The 20,656-nt window shown below is 36.9% G+C and overlaps 1 protein-coding gene across 5 annotated transcripts in view; it reads left to right on the plus strand.

The window, feature by feature from the left end:
- Positions 1-20,244, plus strand: part of MCU (mitochondrial calcium uniporter) — a 194,398-nt gene extending 174,154 nt beyond the window's left edge. For all 5 annotated transcript variants that reach the window (XM_047072934.1, XM_047072931.1, XM_047072935.1 and 2 more), the window contains 4 exons: positions 8,923-9,083; positions 10,516-10,719; positions 16,232-16,348; positions 18,288-20,244. In XM_047072934.1, coding sequence (XP_046928890.1) covers positions 8,923-9,083; positions 10,516-10,719; positions 16,232-16,348; positions 18,288-18,365 — 560 coding nt within the window. In that variant the 3' untranslated portion in view covers positions 18,366-20,244. The remainder of the gene's footprint in view (positions 1-8,922; positions 9,084-10,515; positions 10,720-16,231; positions 16,349-18,287) is intronic.
- Positions 20,245-20,656: the final 412 nt, after the last annotated feature.

The raw sequence follows: 20,656 nt of genomic DNA on the forward strand, positions 1-20,656 counted from the left end.
GACATACAGCATCGTAAGTTTAAGGAGTACAGTGTAATGAATTGATACACTTTAATGTTACAAAATGATTACCACAATAGGATTAGTTAACACCTCCATCACCTCACATAATTACGTGTGTGTGTGTGTGCGCGCGCGCACGTGTGGTAACAACACTTAAGGTCTGCTTTCTCAGCAAATTTCAAGTATACAGTATAATATTGTTAACTATAGTCACCATGCTATACAACAGATCCCCAAAATTTACTCATCTTACAATTGGAATTTTGGTACCCTTTGACTGATGTAGAATACTGTATGATCCAGCAATCCCACTTTTGGGTATATAACCAAAGGAAATGAAATCAGGATCTTAAAGAGGTATCTGCACTCCCATGTTCACTGCAGCATTATTCACGTTAGTGAAGATGTGGAAACAACCTGATTGTCCACAGATGAATGATTAAAAAGGTGTGGTTTATACATATAATGGAATATTATTTAGCTCTGAAAGAGAAGGAAACAACTTGGATAGGTCTTGAGAGCATTATACTGAGGAGAATTTGGTGTATGTGAGAGCTCATTCTATTTAGATTTTCTATTTTGTATTAGTAAAAATTTTAAAGTTGACTAATATATCCTTATGTAAAGTATAATAAGCAGGAAAATAAGCTTCCATATATTATGTTGTCAAAAACTAGAGACTTTTAATCAATGACTAATTGTACCCATCTTGTCTAATGCTGTTTTTAAAGCAGAAATGAGGGGAGCCTGAGTGGCTTAGTTGGTTAAGCATCTGACTCTTGATCCCAGCTGAGGTCATGATCTCACATTCATGAGATCGAGCCCCATATCAGGCTCTGCACTGGCAGCACAGAGCCTCCTTGGGATTCTCTCTCTTCCCTTCTCTCTATGTCCCTCCCCTGCTCACATTCTCTCTCTCTCTGTCTCTCTCTCTCTCTGTCTCTCTCTCTCTCAAAATAAATAAACTTAAAAAAATAAAGCGGAAATGAATGTTACAGTGTTTTAGATCAGGCTATTCCCAAGTTGAATAAGGGAAAATAAAGGTAGAAACTGAGAGGGGAAGAAATTATAGTTGATTCTCTGGGAATCAATTCAGCAGTCTGCCCAGCTTCCTTAGATGTCAGTTAGAAAATGAAGTTTGCAAGGGTCAAAAGTCTATGATTCATGGAATAATTGTAAATTGAAGTGAAATTCCGTAAGCTCAATAGCGGCACTGGTGTAGAATTTTAAAAGATCTTTTCAACATTTAAAATATTTTCATACATCAAAGCTCTCTCACCACTGTTCTTAGCCAATGAGAGATTTTGCCATTAGATACCATTTCACACAGAAGCTTGAATAATACTGTTTTAAGTCCATAAACTCTTTTCCTCAAACTTTTGAAACATAGTAAAAATCAAAAACACAATAAGCAAGTGTTGGCAGGTTGTAGAGAAAAAGGAGCCCTCTTGCACTGTTGGTGGAAATGCAAACTGGAGCAGCCACTATGGAAAACAGTATAGAAGTTCCTCAGAATGTTTAAAATAGAAGTACTCTATGATCCAGTAATTGAGCTACTGGGTGTTTACCCAAAAAATACAAAAGCACTAATTCAAAGGGATATATGCACCCATATGTTTATAGCAGCATTTTATACAATGGCCGAACTATGGAAGCAGCCCAAGTGTCCATCGATAGATGAATGGATAAAAAAGATGTATATATGTATGTATGTATATGTATGTGTGTGTATATATACATGCACACATGCACTAGAATATTATTCAGCCATAAAAAAAGAATGAAATCTTGCTGTTTGCAATGACGCAGATGGAGCTAGAGAGTATTGCTAAGTGAAATAAGTCAGAGAAAGACACATACCATATGATATCACTTATATGTGGAATTTAAGAAATAAGACAAAAAAAGAGAGACAAACCAGGAAAAAGACTCTTAACTATGGAGAACAAATTGATGGTTACCAGAGGGAGAGGTAGAGGGATGGGTTAAATAGATGATGGAGATTAAGGAAGGACACTTGTGATGAGGACCGAGTGATATATGGAATTGTCGAATCACTATATTGTACACCTGAAACAAATATAATACTATATGTTAACTATATTAGAGTTAAAATTTTTAAAAAGATCTTAAGAAAACATGGTAAAGAAAGTCATTTTTTTCTTTTGATGATATATAAAATAGGTTTTAATTTTGTTTCCGCCATATAATCTTCTCTCCCTGTCTGAGGAAGATATTGCTGGCATCTAAGTCACCACTAGTTTTCAGCTACATCAAGTAGGAGAGCAGTTTGAATTTCTGTATTCGAGAAGGTTGGCAGTCATCCACATGAGACAATCCTCTTCCCCATGTTGGAACCCTTTTTATTAAAAAGGCTAAACAGAAAAGAAATTGCAAGTACTAGGGCTTAGGTGTCAGACGATGAGGAGCACTAGGATTTTATAAACACAGGGAGCAGATGGAACAGATCTAATAAAAGTTAAAAGAAGGAATGAAGGAAAACTTTTCCAGGACAGTTTTTTAAGTGTTAAAACAATTTTTTCTACTCACCCCTCACCCCTGTAACTTTCACATTCCTCTCCTATTTTTCTTTTCCCTGTTGGCGGATAGCACTTTAGAACTAAAAATGCTGTATGAATGCTGTGAATCAGTAAACCTGAACTTCACACACTTCCATCAGGCAGTGAGGATAGGGGGCTTATTGATAGAGGATCTAATAAAGGCCCACTTAATGTGTATGTGGGGTCGACAGTCTGTAAGTATTACGGATACTTAAGTGTTGAACCTAACCCCAAATGAGAAAGGGAAGAGGCAGAAAAAAGCTGAGACGGAACCAAGGGGGCAGGTCATGGCAGTAAGGCTCACTGCAGGCTCCATTGCATTCTCTTGGTTAGCAGAGCTGTGTATGGCTGGATCGCCCTCTGTCCGCTGCAGGATGAGAAAAGGAACTGTTTTAGCAATTAAATGATTTTAAACCCTAATCTAAATCTGGAATGGAGGGAGGAATATGGAAAGGGAGCACAAAAGGCCTTTTATCTCAGTCCATGTTGAAGTTGTAATTAACTACCTTCCACTTAATACTGGGAAGGAAGAGAATATAATCTAAATCACTGGTTGTTGAACGTTGTGCTAAGGAGAATCATTTTGATTGGCACCACTAAGCCCTTTTCCCCATTTATCCTTCCAAAGGATATTGGAAACCTTGCTTCTCTCTTAATGATGTAAATAATTTGAGGGAAATGGTTGAGCAGGCAAACCAAATACAAACAATAACAAATACCTGACCAGAGACTAAAATAGCCAAAGTCCTTCTTAAACCATTCTAGTAGCTAAAAAGACTTTTAATCCTCAGTAATTTGCACATCTCCTTGCCTTTCTGTACCTTAATTTCCTGGCACTGATGACATGTGCAGAAACATTAATAAACACCTCATTGCATTTTTAGTGAAGGATACACACATCATCCAAAAGTGGTATTGTTTAGCCATTAGCAGATTTATCTGCTCTCTTCTTATAATTTCATCTCCAAATATGTGGGCAAAGTTTTCAGGGTCAAAGGTTTGGGATTGATGTTTTCCTCCACCATGATAATACCTTGGAACCATATTCTTCCTGACAAGAAAATCTAACAAAGCCAAATCTCTTGAGTTTATTGGGGCTTTAGTGATGCCTGATCAGAGTTGGTACACACACACACACACACACACACACACACACACACACACGCAGGAATATTAGCCATAAAAAATGAAATCTTGCCATTTTTAACCACATGTATGGAGCTAGAGAATATTATGTTAAGTGAAATAAGTCAGAGAAAGACAAATACTATATGATATCACTCGTATATGGAATTTAAGAAACAAAACAAATGAGCAAAGGAGGAAAAAAAAGTGAGAAAAGAGAGGGAGGCAAACCATGAAGCAGACGGTTAGAAAACAAACTGATGGTTACCAGAAGGGAGGGGGTGTGGGGGGATGGGTTAAACAGGTGATGGAGATTAAGGAGTGCACTTGTTGTGATGAGCAGGGAGTAATGTGTGGAATTGTTGAGTCACTATATTGTACTCTTGAAACTAATATTATACTGTACGTTAACTAACTGGAATTTAAATAAAAACTTCAATGGAAAAAAAGCAAGAGTGAAAATGGGAGCTTGGAAGATCAGAGAAAAGTCACTAATTTTATTTTTTTTAAAAAAATTTTTTTTCAACATTTATTTATTTTTGGGACAGAGAGAGACAGAGCATGAACGGGGGAGGGGCAGAGAGAGAGGGAGACACAGAATCGGAAACAGCCTCCAGGCTCTGAGCCATCAGCCCAGAGCCTGACGCGGGGCTCGAACTCACGGACCGCGAGATCATGACCCGGCTGAAGTCGGACACTCAACCGACTGCACCACCCAGGCGCCCCGAAAAGTCACTAATTTTAAAGTGATGGCACAGGGAGATTAATCAAAGCTTGCCAAGGAACCTGAAAATTCAAATGCGTCTAACTATTAGGATGGGTTGCAAAGGAGGACCGATAGAGAAATCATAAGACGGTGCTGGCAGATACATACATTATCTGTGATAATGTAAATGTTCCATTTCTGCACTGTCCAGTATGGTAGCCATTAGTCACAGGTGGTTATTGAACCCTTGAAATGTGGCTAGTGTGACTGAAGAACTGAATTTTAAATTTTATTTTATTTTAATTTAATTTAAATAGCTATATGTGACTCATGGTTTCTCTTTTGGACAGCAGAGCTCTAGAAGGCTGCATCTGGTTGTGGGCCTGGATGTGCCATTCATCAACAGAGGTGGCAGTTGAGAAAAAAGAGCTAGATGCAGAGAATGGGAAAACAAGCACAAGCTAGCATCTCTAGGCACCTGCATCTGTCTCTCACTACTACCCACTACAGCCTTCAGAGCATAATGGCTTCTGCCTCACTTCCACCTTCCAAAATCTTACTTGAATTTCTCATTTGGTTAGGGGCGCCTGGGTGGCGCAGTCGGTTAAGCGTCCGACTTCAGCCAGGTCACGATCTTGCGGTCTGTGAGTTCGAGCCCCGCGTCGGGCTCTGGGCTGATGGCTCAGAGCCTGGAGCCTGTTTCCGATTCTGTGTCTCCCTCTCTCTCTGCCCCTCCCCCATTCATGCTCTGTCTCTCTCTGTCCCAAAAATAAATAAATGTTGAAAAAAAAATTTTTTAATAAAAAAAAAAAAAAAAAAAAAAGAATTTCTCATTTGGTTAATGCTAACTCTGAACCATACATACAGGGATGGGTATTTTTGAAAACATAATTCCAGTTTAGCTAGATTGGCAAGGTATAAAACCACCAAACTGCTTTTCTCACCCAATGGTGTTTTCTGAAAATCTTACTATACCAGTACATAAAAAATTCCTCATTCTTTTTCACATTGTATTGCACTTGTATTGCATTGTATGAATGTATATCATCATTTACTTAACTGCTTATTTTATAACTTATTGATGGACTTTTATGTAGTTTTCATCTTTTGCTGTAGTATATATTATAGTATCGAATAATCCTGAATGTGTCACTTAGGAAGTCTCTGAGTGTATATATAAGAAAAATACCTGGAAGTGGAAGACTATGTCAAAGAATATGTGGATCAGAAAGTTAGATTTTGAAAAAGAAAAAGAAATATTTAAAGTAATGAAAGACAATCAAAAGAGAAATATTTTTATAACCTTGAAATGAGAAACTTTCTAACTATAACAGAAAACCCAGAAGCCATAAAAGAAAAGACTGATACAAAAAATAAACTTTCTACACAGCAGAGGCCATAATAGAAATATTAATTTTTAAACTAACAGGTTTTCAATGAATGATATTCTAATAGAGACTTGCTTTTTTGTAAAACAATTTCCAAGCCTGATTTCCAATTTTATGGATTTTCAGGTTATGATTGTCTCTATATGTTTGATCGTTAACATGTCCATGCTCCATTAGGAAAAGGAAGAGAAGAGATTCTGTTTAGTTTTGCTTACTTGCTTCCTTTCCTTTTTTCTTCCTCCCCTCCCTTCTTCCCTTCCTCCCCTCCCTTCTTCCCTTCCTCCCTCCCTCCCTTCCTTCCTTGGACTTCTAAGCAAATACATTACTGTTGTAGATTCGGGGTCTGGAGTTCTCTCTTGTCCAGGAAGAGAGCAGACGCAGAATTAAAATGTGAAAGAGGCTAATGTCCAGGAAGAGACAAGAGCCCCGAATAAAGGTCCTTGCTCCATTTTTATTAGGATCAGAAAGCTTACAAGCATGATGGATATGCACAAAGAGACAATGAAACTGTGAACATTAACTCCTGTGTGTGAGAGAAAGAGGGTTTTGAAGATATGCAGTGTTAGGGGTTTGGGTCAATACAAAACAAAATCCCAGCACCAGGCAGACGGTTGTTTAGGCAGGCATAAGGTGCAGCCTGTCTATCTTAGCTTGCCTAGGGGATAAGACCAGGTAGAGCTTACTACCTCGGGGTCAACAAGGCACCTTTCTTTTGTTAATTAGCTCCATTATCTCTGCTCTGGGCAAAAACTTCACCCTGCTGCTGTCTGTAGCCTATTTACCTCTTTACCCATTCTGGTCCTTCCCTCCTGTGAAAGCAGCTTTCTGCTATCCTACTAAGTTGCCCGAGGGGGGTGGGGGAGTGGGGGGGGGGGCTTCCACCCTGATCACCTAGCTTTGATTACCTGATTACCTGATTACCTGATTTTGGATGCTTTCATCCTAAACCTTGTTAACCCATCATTGCAAGCTCAGGGAATTCCTAAACTTATTCCCCACATAATACTTAAAGTATTGAAAGTTAAAATGGGAAAAGAAAGAGCGTTAAATAGGAAAGCCAATGGACTACCCTTCAGATCTTTGTCCACTCCCTACTAGTTCTGCAATTTCATACATATTATTATTAGACCTCATTAAGGAGAACAGCCACCTCACATTTTATTTTTTTTCCCTCTGTAGTGACTAGATCAGTAACTTACACAAAAACATTTGTTAATCTTATCTTTGGGGTTCAGGTTCCTCATTTATAAATTTTGGGCACCAAGTTTACTTCTGTTATTGTGAGAATAATATGAGATATAATATATGTGAAATGATTTCAATAACCATAGATAATTGATCACTACTTAAGGAATTGTCTTTTGAAAGGGGACTACACCTTCAGGAGAAATATTATTATATGGTGGAAACATTATAACTCAGTTCCAGTTATGGAGTCAGGAGACATCCTACCACTTCACTGTGAAATTCCAAACAAGTTACTGCCTTCTAGAGTACAGCTTCCTCTTCTGGTAACTTTGGAAAGTATAAAGCCACATGCAAACATGAGCTACAACTTCAATGCAAAGAAAACCTTGTTGACATAGATGACTTCTAGAACTCAAAGTGCTCTTGCTTTTGTCTGTTCCCATTAATTCAGCACGCATTTACCGAAGTTGCAAGAAACTGTGCTAGGTACTATATCCCATTTTACTGTATCAGCTCTTCTGTAATCCAACTTGCTGTCCTTATTTGAATTTTTCATTGATTGAATTTTTTGATAACTGTACTCACGGACATCCTTGAAAAAAGTTTAAATACACAGCTAATTTTGACTGTGGTTTATTTTGAATTAGAAGAGGGCTGACCTTATGGCTATACCTAACAAAATGTCACATTTAAGGCTAATAAGATTTATTTAATATTTTAACTTTTGTTTTAAGTTTATTTATTTATTTTGAGAGAGAGTGCACGGACAAGCAGGGGAGAGACAGAGAGGGAGAGAGAGAATCCCAAGCAGGCTCTGCACTGTCAGCACAGAGCCCAACATGGGGCTCGATCTCATGAACCAGGAGGTCATGACCTGAGCTGAAATCAAGAGTTGGGTACTTAACTGACTGAGCCACCCAGGCTCCCCAAGACTAATAAGATTTTAAAACAAAAGTTTTATTCCTTGTGTCTTTTTTTTTTTATTCTTTGACAGCTGAGATAGCTTATTTTTTATTACATTCTCAAAACATAATTTTTAGATTTCTGGAAACACATGCTATTCATAGAAGAGGATATTGAATCAAAGAATTCCATCTTTTACACTTTCAATCATTCTCTTAACCTTCATGCCCTCTAAAACATGATATTGAAGTCCAAACTGCTATTCTGTGTCTTTTCCCAACAGGAATAAATAAAAGTTGGTATGCGGGGAAGGTGTATGGAGGCTAATCTTTTTAGGATAAATGTATTTTTATTTATACATTTGTATTTGCAAATTTGAAATACTGTGTATTTTTTCCTCAGGTGTTAAACAGGAAGAAAATCACCAATTGAAATGGCAAGACCACAGATAAATTCTAGATAAGCATTTTAATGAGCATAATAGTGAGATTGATTCTGAACCTCTCTACTAGTTTTTAATATACTGCCTTAAATTTTTTATGTAATGAAGATTATGATTATTTATAGCCTTATTTGTAGCATTTTGACTTCCAAGAATATAATGGTAGATTTTGGCTTCAAAATTTTCAAGTTGCCCAAATATGAACTTACTTTCTAGGATTGGTAGTTACCTCTGTTTTAAAAAGGGGGCTCAGTTGGACATCCGACTTCAGGTCATGACCTCTCAGTACGTGGGCTCAAGCCCCCCATCGGGCTCTCTGCTGACAGCTTGGGGCCTGGAGCCTGCTCTGGATTCTGTGTCTCCCTCTCTATCTGTTCCTCCCCTGCTCACACTCTGTTTCTCTCAAAAATAAATAAACATTGGAAAAAAAAAATTTTTTTTAAAAAGGAACTATCACTTCCCTTCAATTGAACACTGAAAGAAACCGATGGTGGGATCCCTGTAGTGGATGACTCTGTCTTGTTCTTATCATTGTCTGATAGCCCTAGGAATAGCAACTCACCAGCTAAGGCATACGTTTAAAACAGTGTAACCCCTCTTTTTCAGACCTCTTAAGCCACGAAAATGCAGCAACACTGAACGATGTAAAGACACTCGTCCAGCAGCTATACACCACACTGTGCATCGAGCAGCACCAGTTAAACAAGGAAAGGGAGCTTATTGAAAGATTAGAGGATCTCAAACAGCAACTGGCTCCCCTGGAAAAGGTGCCAATTCAAATCTCAGACCTTCCTCTTCACCAGTAATTTTTCAAGAGTATATATGTCTGCTTTTTTTCCAGCTGTCTCTTTTGGTAATTGAGCTATGTCATTCAAACTAGTCCTTTAGTTTTGGGGACTGAACCATAAAAAAATTCCAGTCAAAGCTAAGAAAAGACTTAACAAGGAATTAGAGGACTTAGAACTTTGAAGTCTAAATTTCTGCCCTTAACCAGATTTACTGCCTTTGCAACAAAAGATGAAATAATTGCTGATTGGAAAAAGTCCCGAGTGTAATGGATAATGGTTTTAGCCAAGTTAAGAATTAATATTATATGGATTATTATGCAGCTGTTAAAAATGATTATATAGATCTAATATGCAATAGAAGAATATTCATAATTTTATGAAAAGTATATTATAAAATACTGTGCATATTAGTACATACTGTGATCAATTTTTAAATGTGTTGTGCATATAGCTGTGCACATTTATGTGTATGAATAAGTATACACACAGAAAAAAGTCAGAAGGAACATAATCCAAAATGCTAATGGATAGTAGGATTATGATTGATTTACTTCTTTACATTTTTCCAGATGTTTATAGTAAACATATGTCATTCTTATTTTTAATGATGATGCAAATATTTTCAGAGGTTAAGAAAAGGAACAAAATACTCAATATTGTGCATTTTCTGATTTCTTTAAAAATAACCAGTGTCTCAAGGTTATCCTCAGTAAATTTAAAACCATTACGAATGTGATCAATTAAACTTGAACTGTTGTGAAGGAGGATGAGTTTTAAATTTGGTCTTTTCAAAATGTAAAGTATTTTTTAATGTATCGGCGTAACAAAATAAATTATCATCCTTGTTGAATATTTACTATGTGCTGGAAATTGTGCCAAGTATTTTACCTGTATTCTGTTATTTAGTCCTCAGAAGAACTCTATAATGACACTGACAATGATTTGCATATTAGGGCCTGAGTGCAGTTGCTCTGAATCCAGAGTTCATGCTCTGACTCACTGTGCTATTCTGTGCCCTGACAGGCCCCTTGCATAAGGAATGAGAATAGATTAAATCTTGTATACCACAGTAAGAGAACACTGGCATGTTTTCATATCCCTCCTGCAAAGAAGATAATTGTGTAGTTGGATGAAGAGTTGTAAACACTTACTTATTCACTCCCATAGTTTCACCATATTTTCATCTACTTCTAGGGTGCAACACAAAACACAAATGTCCTAAGAAAAGTGTTACTCCTACAAAATATTTTCTCCAGTAGAAACTACAGATACTATTTAGGTAGACACTACATTTGTTAGAATTGAGACTACCATGTCTTGATTATGATACCTATTTCTTTAATGAACGTAGAACAGTTTAAATTTAAAATGCCTTATGCCTTATCGTTGACTGATCATGTGTTCCCCCTAGGTACGAATTGAGATTAGCAGAAAAGCTGAGAAGAGGACCACTTTGGTGCTATGGGGTGGACTTGCCTACATGGCCACACAGTTTGGCATTTTGGCCCGGCTTACCTGGTGGGAATATTCCTGGGACATCATGGAGCCAGTCACCTACTTTATCACTTATGGAAGTGCCATGGCAATGTATGCATATTTTGTAATGACACGTCAGGTAAGAATTCCCCTTCGAGTAACTTCTTATGAGATGAATGAAGTTTTATGATGAATGAAGTTTTGGTTGTCAAATTAGTTTTCTTTTCTCTTGTGTTCTCGTGTTCTTTGTAAGGCCAATTCCCTTTAAGTACCCATTTATCCTACACACAACACACACACACACACACACACACACACACGAGTATGTGCACCTGCATGCCAATTGTGTGTTAGGCATGATGCTGAACATAAATCATCATAAATAGCCATAAATCATCTCTGGAAGGAGAAGGCAAGAAAAAGCTATAAGGGATGTAAAGAAAGAAAGAAAGAAAGATGGAAAGAAAGAAAATTGACATTATTCAAAGATTTTGTACATTAAAAAAATAGAAAAACATGTACATATAATTGGTTAGAATCCATAAGTCAATTTAATGAGGTTACTGAATACAAGGTTAGTATACATAAATCAACTGCATATTTATATGCCAGTAACAATTATAAAATTAAACCTTAAAAGATGTAACTTAAAATGGCTTTTAAAAATATTTAGAAGTGTAACATCATAAAGGCCATATACAAAAGACCCACAGCTAATATCTTCCTCAGTGGAGAAAAACTGAGAGCTTTCCCCCTAAGGTCAGGAACAAGACAAGGATGTCTATTCTCACCACTGTTATTTAACATAGTACTGGAAGTCCTAGCCTTAGCAATCAGACAACACAAAGAAACAAAAAGCATCCAAATTAGTATGAAAGAGTCAGACTTTCACTATTTGCAGATGACATTATATTCTATGTAGAAAACCTGAAAGACTCCACCAAAAACTTGGTAGAATTGATACATGAATTCAGTGAAGTCACAGGATACAAAATCAATGTACAGAAATCTGTTGCATTTCTGTATACCAATAATGAAGCAGCAGAAAGAGAAATCAAGGAATCGATCCCATTTACAATTGCACCAAAAACCGTAAGATACATCCTAGAAATAAGCCTAACCAAGAGGTGAAAGATCTGTACTCTGAAAACTATAGAACACTTATAAACGAAATTGAAGAGGACACAAAGAAATGGAAAAACATTCCACACTCATGGATTGGAAGAACACATATTATTAAAATGTCTATACTACCCAGAGCAATCTACACATTTAATGCAATTGCTATCAAAATAACACCAGCAATTTTTTGCAGAGCTAGAACAAACAATCCTAAAATTTATATGGAACCACAAAAGACTCTGAATAGCCAAAGCAGTCTTGAAAAAGAAAAGAAAAGCTGGAGGCATTACCATTCAGGTCTTCAAGTTATACTACAAAGCTGTAGTGATCAAGACAATATGGTACTGGCACAAAACCAGGCACATAGATAAATGGAACAAAATATAAAACCCAGCAATGGACCCATAACTATATGGTCAACTAATCTTCAACAAAGCAGGAAAGAATATCCAATGGAAAAAAGATAGTCTCTGCAATAAATGGTGTTGGGAAAACTGGACAGCAACATGCAGAATAATGAAACTGGGCCACCTTCTTACACTATACACAAAAGTAAATTCAAAATGTATGAAAGAGCTAGTGTGAGACAGGAAACCACCAAAATCTTAGAGGAGAACACAGGCAGTAACCTCTTTGACATCAGCCATGGCAATTCTTACTAGATATGTCTCCTGAGTCAAGGGAAACAAAAGCAAAAATAAACTATTGGGACTTCATCAAGATAAAAAGCTTCTGCACTGCAAAGGAAACAATCAACAAAACTAAAATACAGTCTTTGGAATGGGAGAAGATATTGCCAAATGAAAGGGTTAATCTATAAAAAACTTATCAAATTCAGCACCCAAAGAACAAATAATCTAGTGAGGAAACAGCCAGAAGACATGAATAGACACTTCCAAAGAAGACATCCGGATGGCTAACAGACCCATGAAAACAATGCTCAACATCACTCATCATCAGAGAAATACAAATCAAAACTATAATGAGATATCACCTCACACCTGTGAAAATGACTAAAATTAACAACACAGGAAACAACAGGTGTTGGTGAGGATGCAGAGAAAGGGGAACGAACCCCTCTTACACTGTTGGTGGGAATGCAAAGTGGTGCAGCCACTCTGGAAAACAGTATGGAGGTTCCTCAAAAAAGTTAAAAATAGAACTAACCTATGGTCAAGCAATTGCACCACTATGTATTTACCCAAAGGATACAAAAATACTGATCTGAAGGGATGCATGCACCCCAATGTTTATAGCAGCACTATCAACAATAGCCAAATTATGGAAAGAGTGCAAATATCCATCGACTAATGAATGGATAAAGAAGATAAGGTGTGTGTTTGTATGTGTGTGTGTATGTATGTGTGTGTACACACACACACATATGTATGTGTGTATGTACACGTGTATATGTATACGTGTACACATATGTGCACGTATGTATGTGTACACATACATACACACATATATCTACACACAACAGAATATTTCTCAGCTATCAAAAAGAATGAAATCTTGCCATTTGCTATGATGTGGATGGAGCTAGGTGTATTATGCTAAGCAAAATAAGTCAATCAGAGAAAGACAAATACCACATGATTTCATTCATATGTGGAATTTAAGAAATGAAACAGATGAACATAGAGGGGAAAAAGAGACAAACCAAGATACAGACTCTTAACTATAGAGAGCAAACTGAGGTTGCTAGAGGGGAGGTAGGTGGGGAGATGGGTTAAATGTATGATAGGTATTAAGGAGGGCACTTCTGATGAGCACTGGGTGTTATATGTAAGTAATGAATTCTCCTGAAACCAGTATTACACTGCATGTTAACTAACTGGAATTTAAATTAAAACTTGAAAGTACAAAAAAAAGGGGGCCAAAATTATAATCTGTGCAGATTCAGCATATACCCAAAACCATTTTGTCAAGCATTTGTTTCTTTAATCAGGAGAGTAACAAAAATGAATTTGGAAATGTGTACCATTCTGTCTTTTATAATAACATTACTGGAAAGTAGCAGTTTTGCATTTGGGAAAATGTCTTTTCCTTCATTTTTATGTCTATCATTCATTAAGACTAAGGGTAAGCATTATATTAATGCCCTCTAAGTATGCCCACTGGAAAATATACACATACACACACATATATACATATATATGTATACATATATACCTGTAAATCATGCAAAACATGTGCAAGACCTCTATGCAGAAAAACTTAAATGTAAAGGAAACTTAGTAAGTGAAATAAACATGTTCATGGACTAGAAAAGTAAATATTAAAAAATGCCAATTGTATCCAAATTGATTGATGCGATTCAGTGCAATCCCAGTCAAAATCCCAACAGTTTTGGGGATGGGAGAAGAGATTTAAATAAGCTGCTTCTAGAATTTCTATAAAAATGTAAAAGGGTAAGAAAAGCCAGTAAATTCTTAAAGAAAAACTAGGTAAGAGGACTTGCCATACTGGATATGGAAGACTATAGCTTTATTTATCATACTATAGTAATTCAGACAGTGGCACAAGGATAGGCAAATAGTCCAATGGAATGGATGAGAGAATGTAAAAATAGACCTGGTATAAATGAACTTGATTTTAAAAAGAGCACTGCAAAGAAAGGAGAGTCTTCTTTCTATAAATATCTACATTAAAAAATGAAATGACTTTATACATCTTTAATTAACAAAAATTAATTCCAGATGGATTATCAGTCCAAATATGAAAGGTAACACAATAAAGCTTCTGGAAGATAATATAGGAGAATATGTTAATTACTGTGGAATAGGGAGCGACTTCTTACCCAGAATGAAAAGTGCTAACTATAAAGAATAAGATTGATAAATCCCACTCTATTGAAATTAAGAATTTCTGTTTACTAAAGAACACCATTAAAAGGGCAAACAGGCTGGGAGGAGATATTTGTAGTACATATATCCAACAAAGGATCCATAACCAGAATATATAAACATATCTTACTAGTCAGTAAGAAAAAAGCAGACAACTCAATAGACAACGATGGCAAGAGATTTGAATAAGCACATCTTAAAAAGAAAATGCAAATGGCTAATAAAAAGGTCTCAGCCTCATGAGTGATCAGGAAAATGCTATAGATATCCAAGAGAAATGAAAGCATGTTCACACAAAAACTTGTATGGGAATATTCATAGCAGCATTATTCATAATAGCCAAAAAGTGGAAACAACCCAAATGTCTATCAGTTGATTAATGGATAAATAAAATATGGTATATCCATTCAGTGGAATGGATTTATTACTTGACAATAAAAAGAAATGAAGTACCAATACATGCTACAAATGGATGAACCTTAAAAGAAGGCAGACACGAAAGGCTCAGGTTGTATGATTCCATTTGTATGAAATGTCCAGAAGGCAACTCTGTAGAGGCATAGATTAGTAGTTGTCTGGAACTGGAGATGTCAAGGGAGATAGGAAGTGACTACTGAAGAGTACAGGATTTCTTTTGGGGATGATAAAAATGTTGTAAAACTGATTGCAGTGATGGTGGTGCAACTTCATGAATACACTAAAAACCATTGAACATTACACTTTAAATGGGTGAATTGTATATGAATTATATCTCAGTAAAGCTGTTTCTAAAAATGAAGTAGTACTTCTACACACACACACCAGAATGGCTAATATTTTTCTTTTAACTGCAACACCAAGTATTGGCAAGGATATAGAATGATGCCAACTCTCATATCCTGCTGATGGGAGTATAATTGGTACAATCGTTTTAGAAACCTGTTTGATATCACTTCTTAACTTGAACACAGGCATACCTTATGATCTAGGATCTCCATTCATAGGTATATACCCAACAGAAGAGATAAGCCCAAAAATGTTCTTGCCAGCATTATTCATAATAGCCAAAGCCTGGAAGCAACCAAAAGTCTATCAGTAGTACAATGGATAAATAAATTGTGATGTAGTCATACAATAGAATATAACATAGCAATGGAAATGAGTGGACTATAAAAGGATGAATATTGCAAACATAGTATTAAGTGAAAGTAGCCATACGGAATACCTACTGTCTGACTCTATTTTTATTAAATTCAAAAAACAGGTAAAACTAAGACATAGAGTTGAAAGGGATGCATACTTAAGTAGGAAAGCTATAAAGAAAGAAAGAAAACAATTACCATTAAGGGCAAGATAGTGATTCATTTTGGGAGAAAATAAAGGTTAATAATTGGGAAGGCACAAGGAAGCCTTCTTGGTTGTTGGCAGTGTTAGATTTTCTTTATCTGGTGATGATTAACATATTCATTTAGTGATGATTCATTGTGATGTACATTTTTGTTTTGTATACACTTATGTGTCTGTTTCACCATAAAAAATGTTTAAGAAATAAATATTTAACACAACACATCAGTATGTATCTTTATAACTGTGCACGTGTATTGAATCTGATCAACAGTTAGTAGATGCTTATTTTGTAAAGATAGTATTCTAAGGGGCATTCTAAGGACTAATAATTTAATTTCTCCTTTATTTTTGTAGGAATATGTTTATCCAGAAGCCAGAGACAGACAATACTTATTATTTTTCCATAAAGGAGCCAAAAAGTCACGTTTTGACCTAGAGAAATATAATCAACTCAAGGATGCAATTGCTCAGGTAAGGTTTCCAAAAATAAAAATAAATTCCAGTCCCATTTTGTATGGTGCTATAGTGTTTCAATGGGTAAACTCTGAAAGAATGAGCCAACCCTCTTCTTCCTATATAAATTTTTCCTCAGTTGATAAAAATGACTATTTTAGCATGGATACCTCTCTGGAAAGTTTTAGAACACAAGCAGGTGAAAAGATGATGGGTCATGTCTGTCCTATTAACTCTAGCATATTGAAATTTGTAGAGCTATGTTTACTTTTTGTTTGTTCTTTAAGTTTGTCTATTCTTTTTAACATTTTAATTTTTTTTTTTTTAGAGACAGAGAGAGAACAAGCAGGGGAGGGGCAGAGAGAAAAGGAGAGAGAGAATCTCAAGCAGGGCTTGATCTCACAAACCATGAGATCATGACCTGAGCCAAAATCAAGAGTCAGATGCTTAACTGACTGAGCCACCCAGGCATCCCAAAAGTTGGCTTTTTTTACTTTTCTCCCTTTTAAAAATCTTTTACAGTAATTCAAATGTTTTCCACCTATAATGTGTGGTAGCAATGGGGCAAAAATAAAATCCAGGTAAGAGAGACTACTAGAAGTGTTTGCCAGGCACAAGTCAGAGTTTATTGAACTAGAAGATACTTTTTTTATTTTTTTAATTAAAAAAATTTTTTTCAATGTTTATTTTTGAAAGAGACAGAGCATGAGCAGGGGAGGGGCAGAGAGAGAGAGACAGAGACAGAGACAGAGAATCTGAAGCAAGCTCCAGGCTGTGAGCTGTCAGCACAGAGCCCAATATTTTCTTTTTAATTTTTTTAATGTTTATTTATTTTTGAGACAGAGAGACAGAGAGAGACAGAGGGCAAACAGTGGAGGGGCAGAGAGAGAGGGAGACACACAATCCGAAGCAAGCTCCAGGCTCTCAGGTGTCAGCACAGAGCCCGATGCAGGGCTGGAACTCACGAACCATGAGATCACGACCTGAGCCAAAGTCAGATGCTTAACCCACTGAGCCACCCGGGCACCCCAAAGATGCTTAAAAAAAAAAGATTGATGTACTTTATTTTTCATAATAGTTACCTTTCAAAATTCTGAGTGTGCCTCCCTCTGATATCTTTGATTTCAGTAAATAAATCTTCATTCCTCTTCTCTGTAGTCTTATATGACTTTAGAGATTTTTCAAAAATTTCTAGAAGCTCTTCCACCCTCTTTAATGTTTGGTTGCCCTTCTCTGTCCCTTTTTGGTGATGGGTTGTGCTTTGAATAGGCTTAGTCTGCCTTCCTGCCTTGGCCTAAGTGGACTGGTGTCTTCTGTTGCTCCGTGTGGTGGTTCTCAGCTGGAGGGAATGCACCAGATCATCTCTGGAGCTGTTAAAAATACAGATGCTTCAGCCTCACCCTGAGCCTATTAATCCAACTCCTCAGGGTTGAGGTCCAGTGTGTGTGAATTTTGAAAGTGCTGTTGTTGACAGCAAATCCTGGTTTGTTTGTTTTTTTAAACTAAGTGAAAAACTTAAAACAACTATTGGACGAACAACTAAGGTCTGGGGCATAATTAAAATTATAAATTTGAATCTCCATAAATTAAAGTTCTGGATCCAGACAAAGGCTTGTGAAATGGCTTTTCTCTCGAGAAATGCCATCAAGGTACGTCAGATGCTCCCCCACGTTCTTGGATCCCCAAGTCCTGGCCTATTGACAGCATAGGCCTTCAGCCTTTTCTGAAGACTCTGTTGACAGCTGAAACTGCGGGGACAGACTTCCATTCTGGTCCCCCTTTGTAGTCCTGTGCCTTTCAACCCCTTTGCCTCTGAGGCACTCTTATTTTAAAAGTAATTGAGATGATTTCTGTGATTCATAGTGATGCAGAAAAGAAAATTTCCTTTTCTCTGGAGACAGTAATATCACTGAACGCTTCACTAGCCAGTTTTTCTCACCTTTTGTTTCTATTTTAGGCAGAAATGGACCTTAAGAGACTGAGAGACCCATTACAAGTACATCTGCCCCTTCGACAAATTGGTGAAAAAGATTGATCTGCAAAGAGCCTCTGAATCCTGGCAGAAAGAACACCTGTTTATAACTATTGCCTTTTTAATTAAAGCATTGCAGGTGGAAGCTGGGAGCCATGTCGGGGTAGAGGGTTTTTACCTTTAATTAAAAACAAAAACAAAAAGGATCTTAGGGAAGAAGGGAATGTTAAAATCTGAGGATCAGGCTTTGTGGAATGTAAGCTCAAAGGGCTTAGTGAATATTGTCTTAATCAAGCATCTTAGTTTCTGGATGAAAATGATGCATTATACAGTTGAGAGATTCATAAAGAGAAAAGGATGCTGGGAGTGTTCCTTTCTTGCATCTTCTTTGCAGGGTCAGCAAAACAGTAACACACCAGCACCCCACTCAGCTCTAATTTTTTTTTAATTTAACTTTTCTTATTTTTGACATAGGAGTAAATAAATATACCAGAAAAGCAAATCCTCAAGATATGTGGGTGGCAAACAGAGTCTGAGCCCGTGCCATTAGCATTTATTTTAAATTGGACCCAGTCTCTGCAAAGTTACCAGGAATCTCTCCTATTTGTGCCCTTTTCTGACCACCCACTCCTGTTGGTTACACTAATTTTATCCATATGATAGTTGGAACCAACTTACGACTGTTTGATAATTGACACTTTGGATTATCCCGTAATACCTTCTTAAATGTCTGTATATTCCAGTGCTCTGGATCAGTATCTAGGAATCATTGGCAACACTGCATGAGGTTGTTTTGTTTCGTTTCGTTTTGTTTTTTTACTAATTAATCTTTAAAAGGAGGCAGAGTTTCCCTCCTTTATTTAACTATCCTATTGATATTCCTCTCTCCCTCCACAACTCAAATCAGAGGGGGGGGGGGGGGGTTCAGCTGTATTACCAAATCAGGAAGATGTAAGGTTTACAGATTGGCTAAAAAATCATGGCTCTCTAGCCATTTCAGAACCAGAATAATTTCAATGCTGTTAGTCTGCTTGTGTGACAGCATTCCAGCCCACCCAGGTGGTGCTGCCTTGTCTGGAGATTTTGTTAATCTTGAAGGACACACACTTCCACGCTGTTTGTGAGCCCTCCCACCTCCACCACTTTAATAGTTGTAAATCAAGTGTGTGGATCTCAAAGGGTGCAATTTATCTTTATACAAGAATACATTTCTATGGCTTCCTTCAACCTGCCCTCTTCACCCTATTTTTTCTTATCTTAAATTGAGAGAAGGAAGAATTAATCTTATACTCTATCAAAATATTTTCTACCATACTTCCAGATGACATCTGCAGTTGAAGAGTCAAAGGAATCTGTGTCTAATATCCTGTTTTGCACTACGGTGGGGGACAGGATGGAAAGGATGATGAGGCTTGCCACACAGCTGATTGGCTTTTTCTTTCACATGATTCATCCCTCCTCATTGTGGCAAGGAGTTTTCTTTCTCATTTTCTTCCTCCTTTGGGATCATCGTGTATGAAAAGAAACACTTTAGGCGACAAACCCAGACTCCAGGTGCCTTGTAGAGGTCGAAGGCTAGCCAGGACCGCCGCCGCTGCTGCCGCCACCCCTTCCACTGGCATGTTGGAATGAAAGGGCGCATGTCCCCCCTTCCCTCCCCCCAGTCGTTCAGCCCCTCCCCTCATTTATTTTTGTTAAGTTAATGTGAATTATTTTTAAATCATTTATCCTGTTTGTGTGCAGGGTTTTTAAGAAGAAACAGCACAGTGCAATGAGCAAATCCTTTCAGGGTGTGTGGGAGGCAAGGGAGGGAAGATGTGGAGAAAAGTCCTTTACACAAATAGCAAAATACTGAACATGTGTAAAATCCTGTATCATTTATGAAATATGTATAAAAAGCAATGTACCTTCTGGAACAATAAATACTTATTCAATTTTTGAACTATAGCATCTTATTCTTTAAAGCAAAACCAAGAAAACAAAACCTTATTTTCCTGTAATTCTAGGTGGAGAAGCGTTTACTTCTAAAATTAATTTTTATAAAACTACTATTTTGAAGCTAAATTTGGTTACTAGAGCCCGTATTTTAAAAACAGGCATTTCATTCATGCTTCCTGAATCTAAAATGGTCAGTATTTTCCTAATTTTCCAGAGCTACCAGAGGTTAAGTGACTTCTACAGCCGTAATAAAGCCAATGGCAAGACTGAGACCAATATCCTTATCTCCTGACTACCAGGAAAATTTTCTATTGTATCAGACCACCAGATTGCCCAGTGTGGTCTTCTGGACTTCAGAAAGTTGTTCAAGAATGAACCAAGATTAAATATTCATTATTTTAAGAGTTTGTATGATC

This window comes from Lynx rufus, unplaced genomic scaffold (genome assembly GCF_022079265.1).
Source record: "Lynx rufus isolate CCGP_SWC_20201006 ecotype Redwood Valley unplaced genomic scaffold, mLynRuf1.p SCAF_11, whole genome shotgun sequence".
NCBI classification, from domain to species: Eukaryota; Metazoa; Chordata; class Mammalia; order Carnivora; family Felidae; genus Lynx; species Lynx rufus.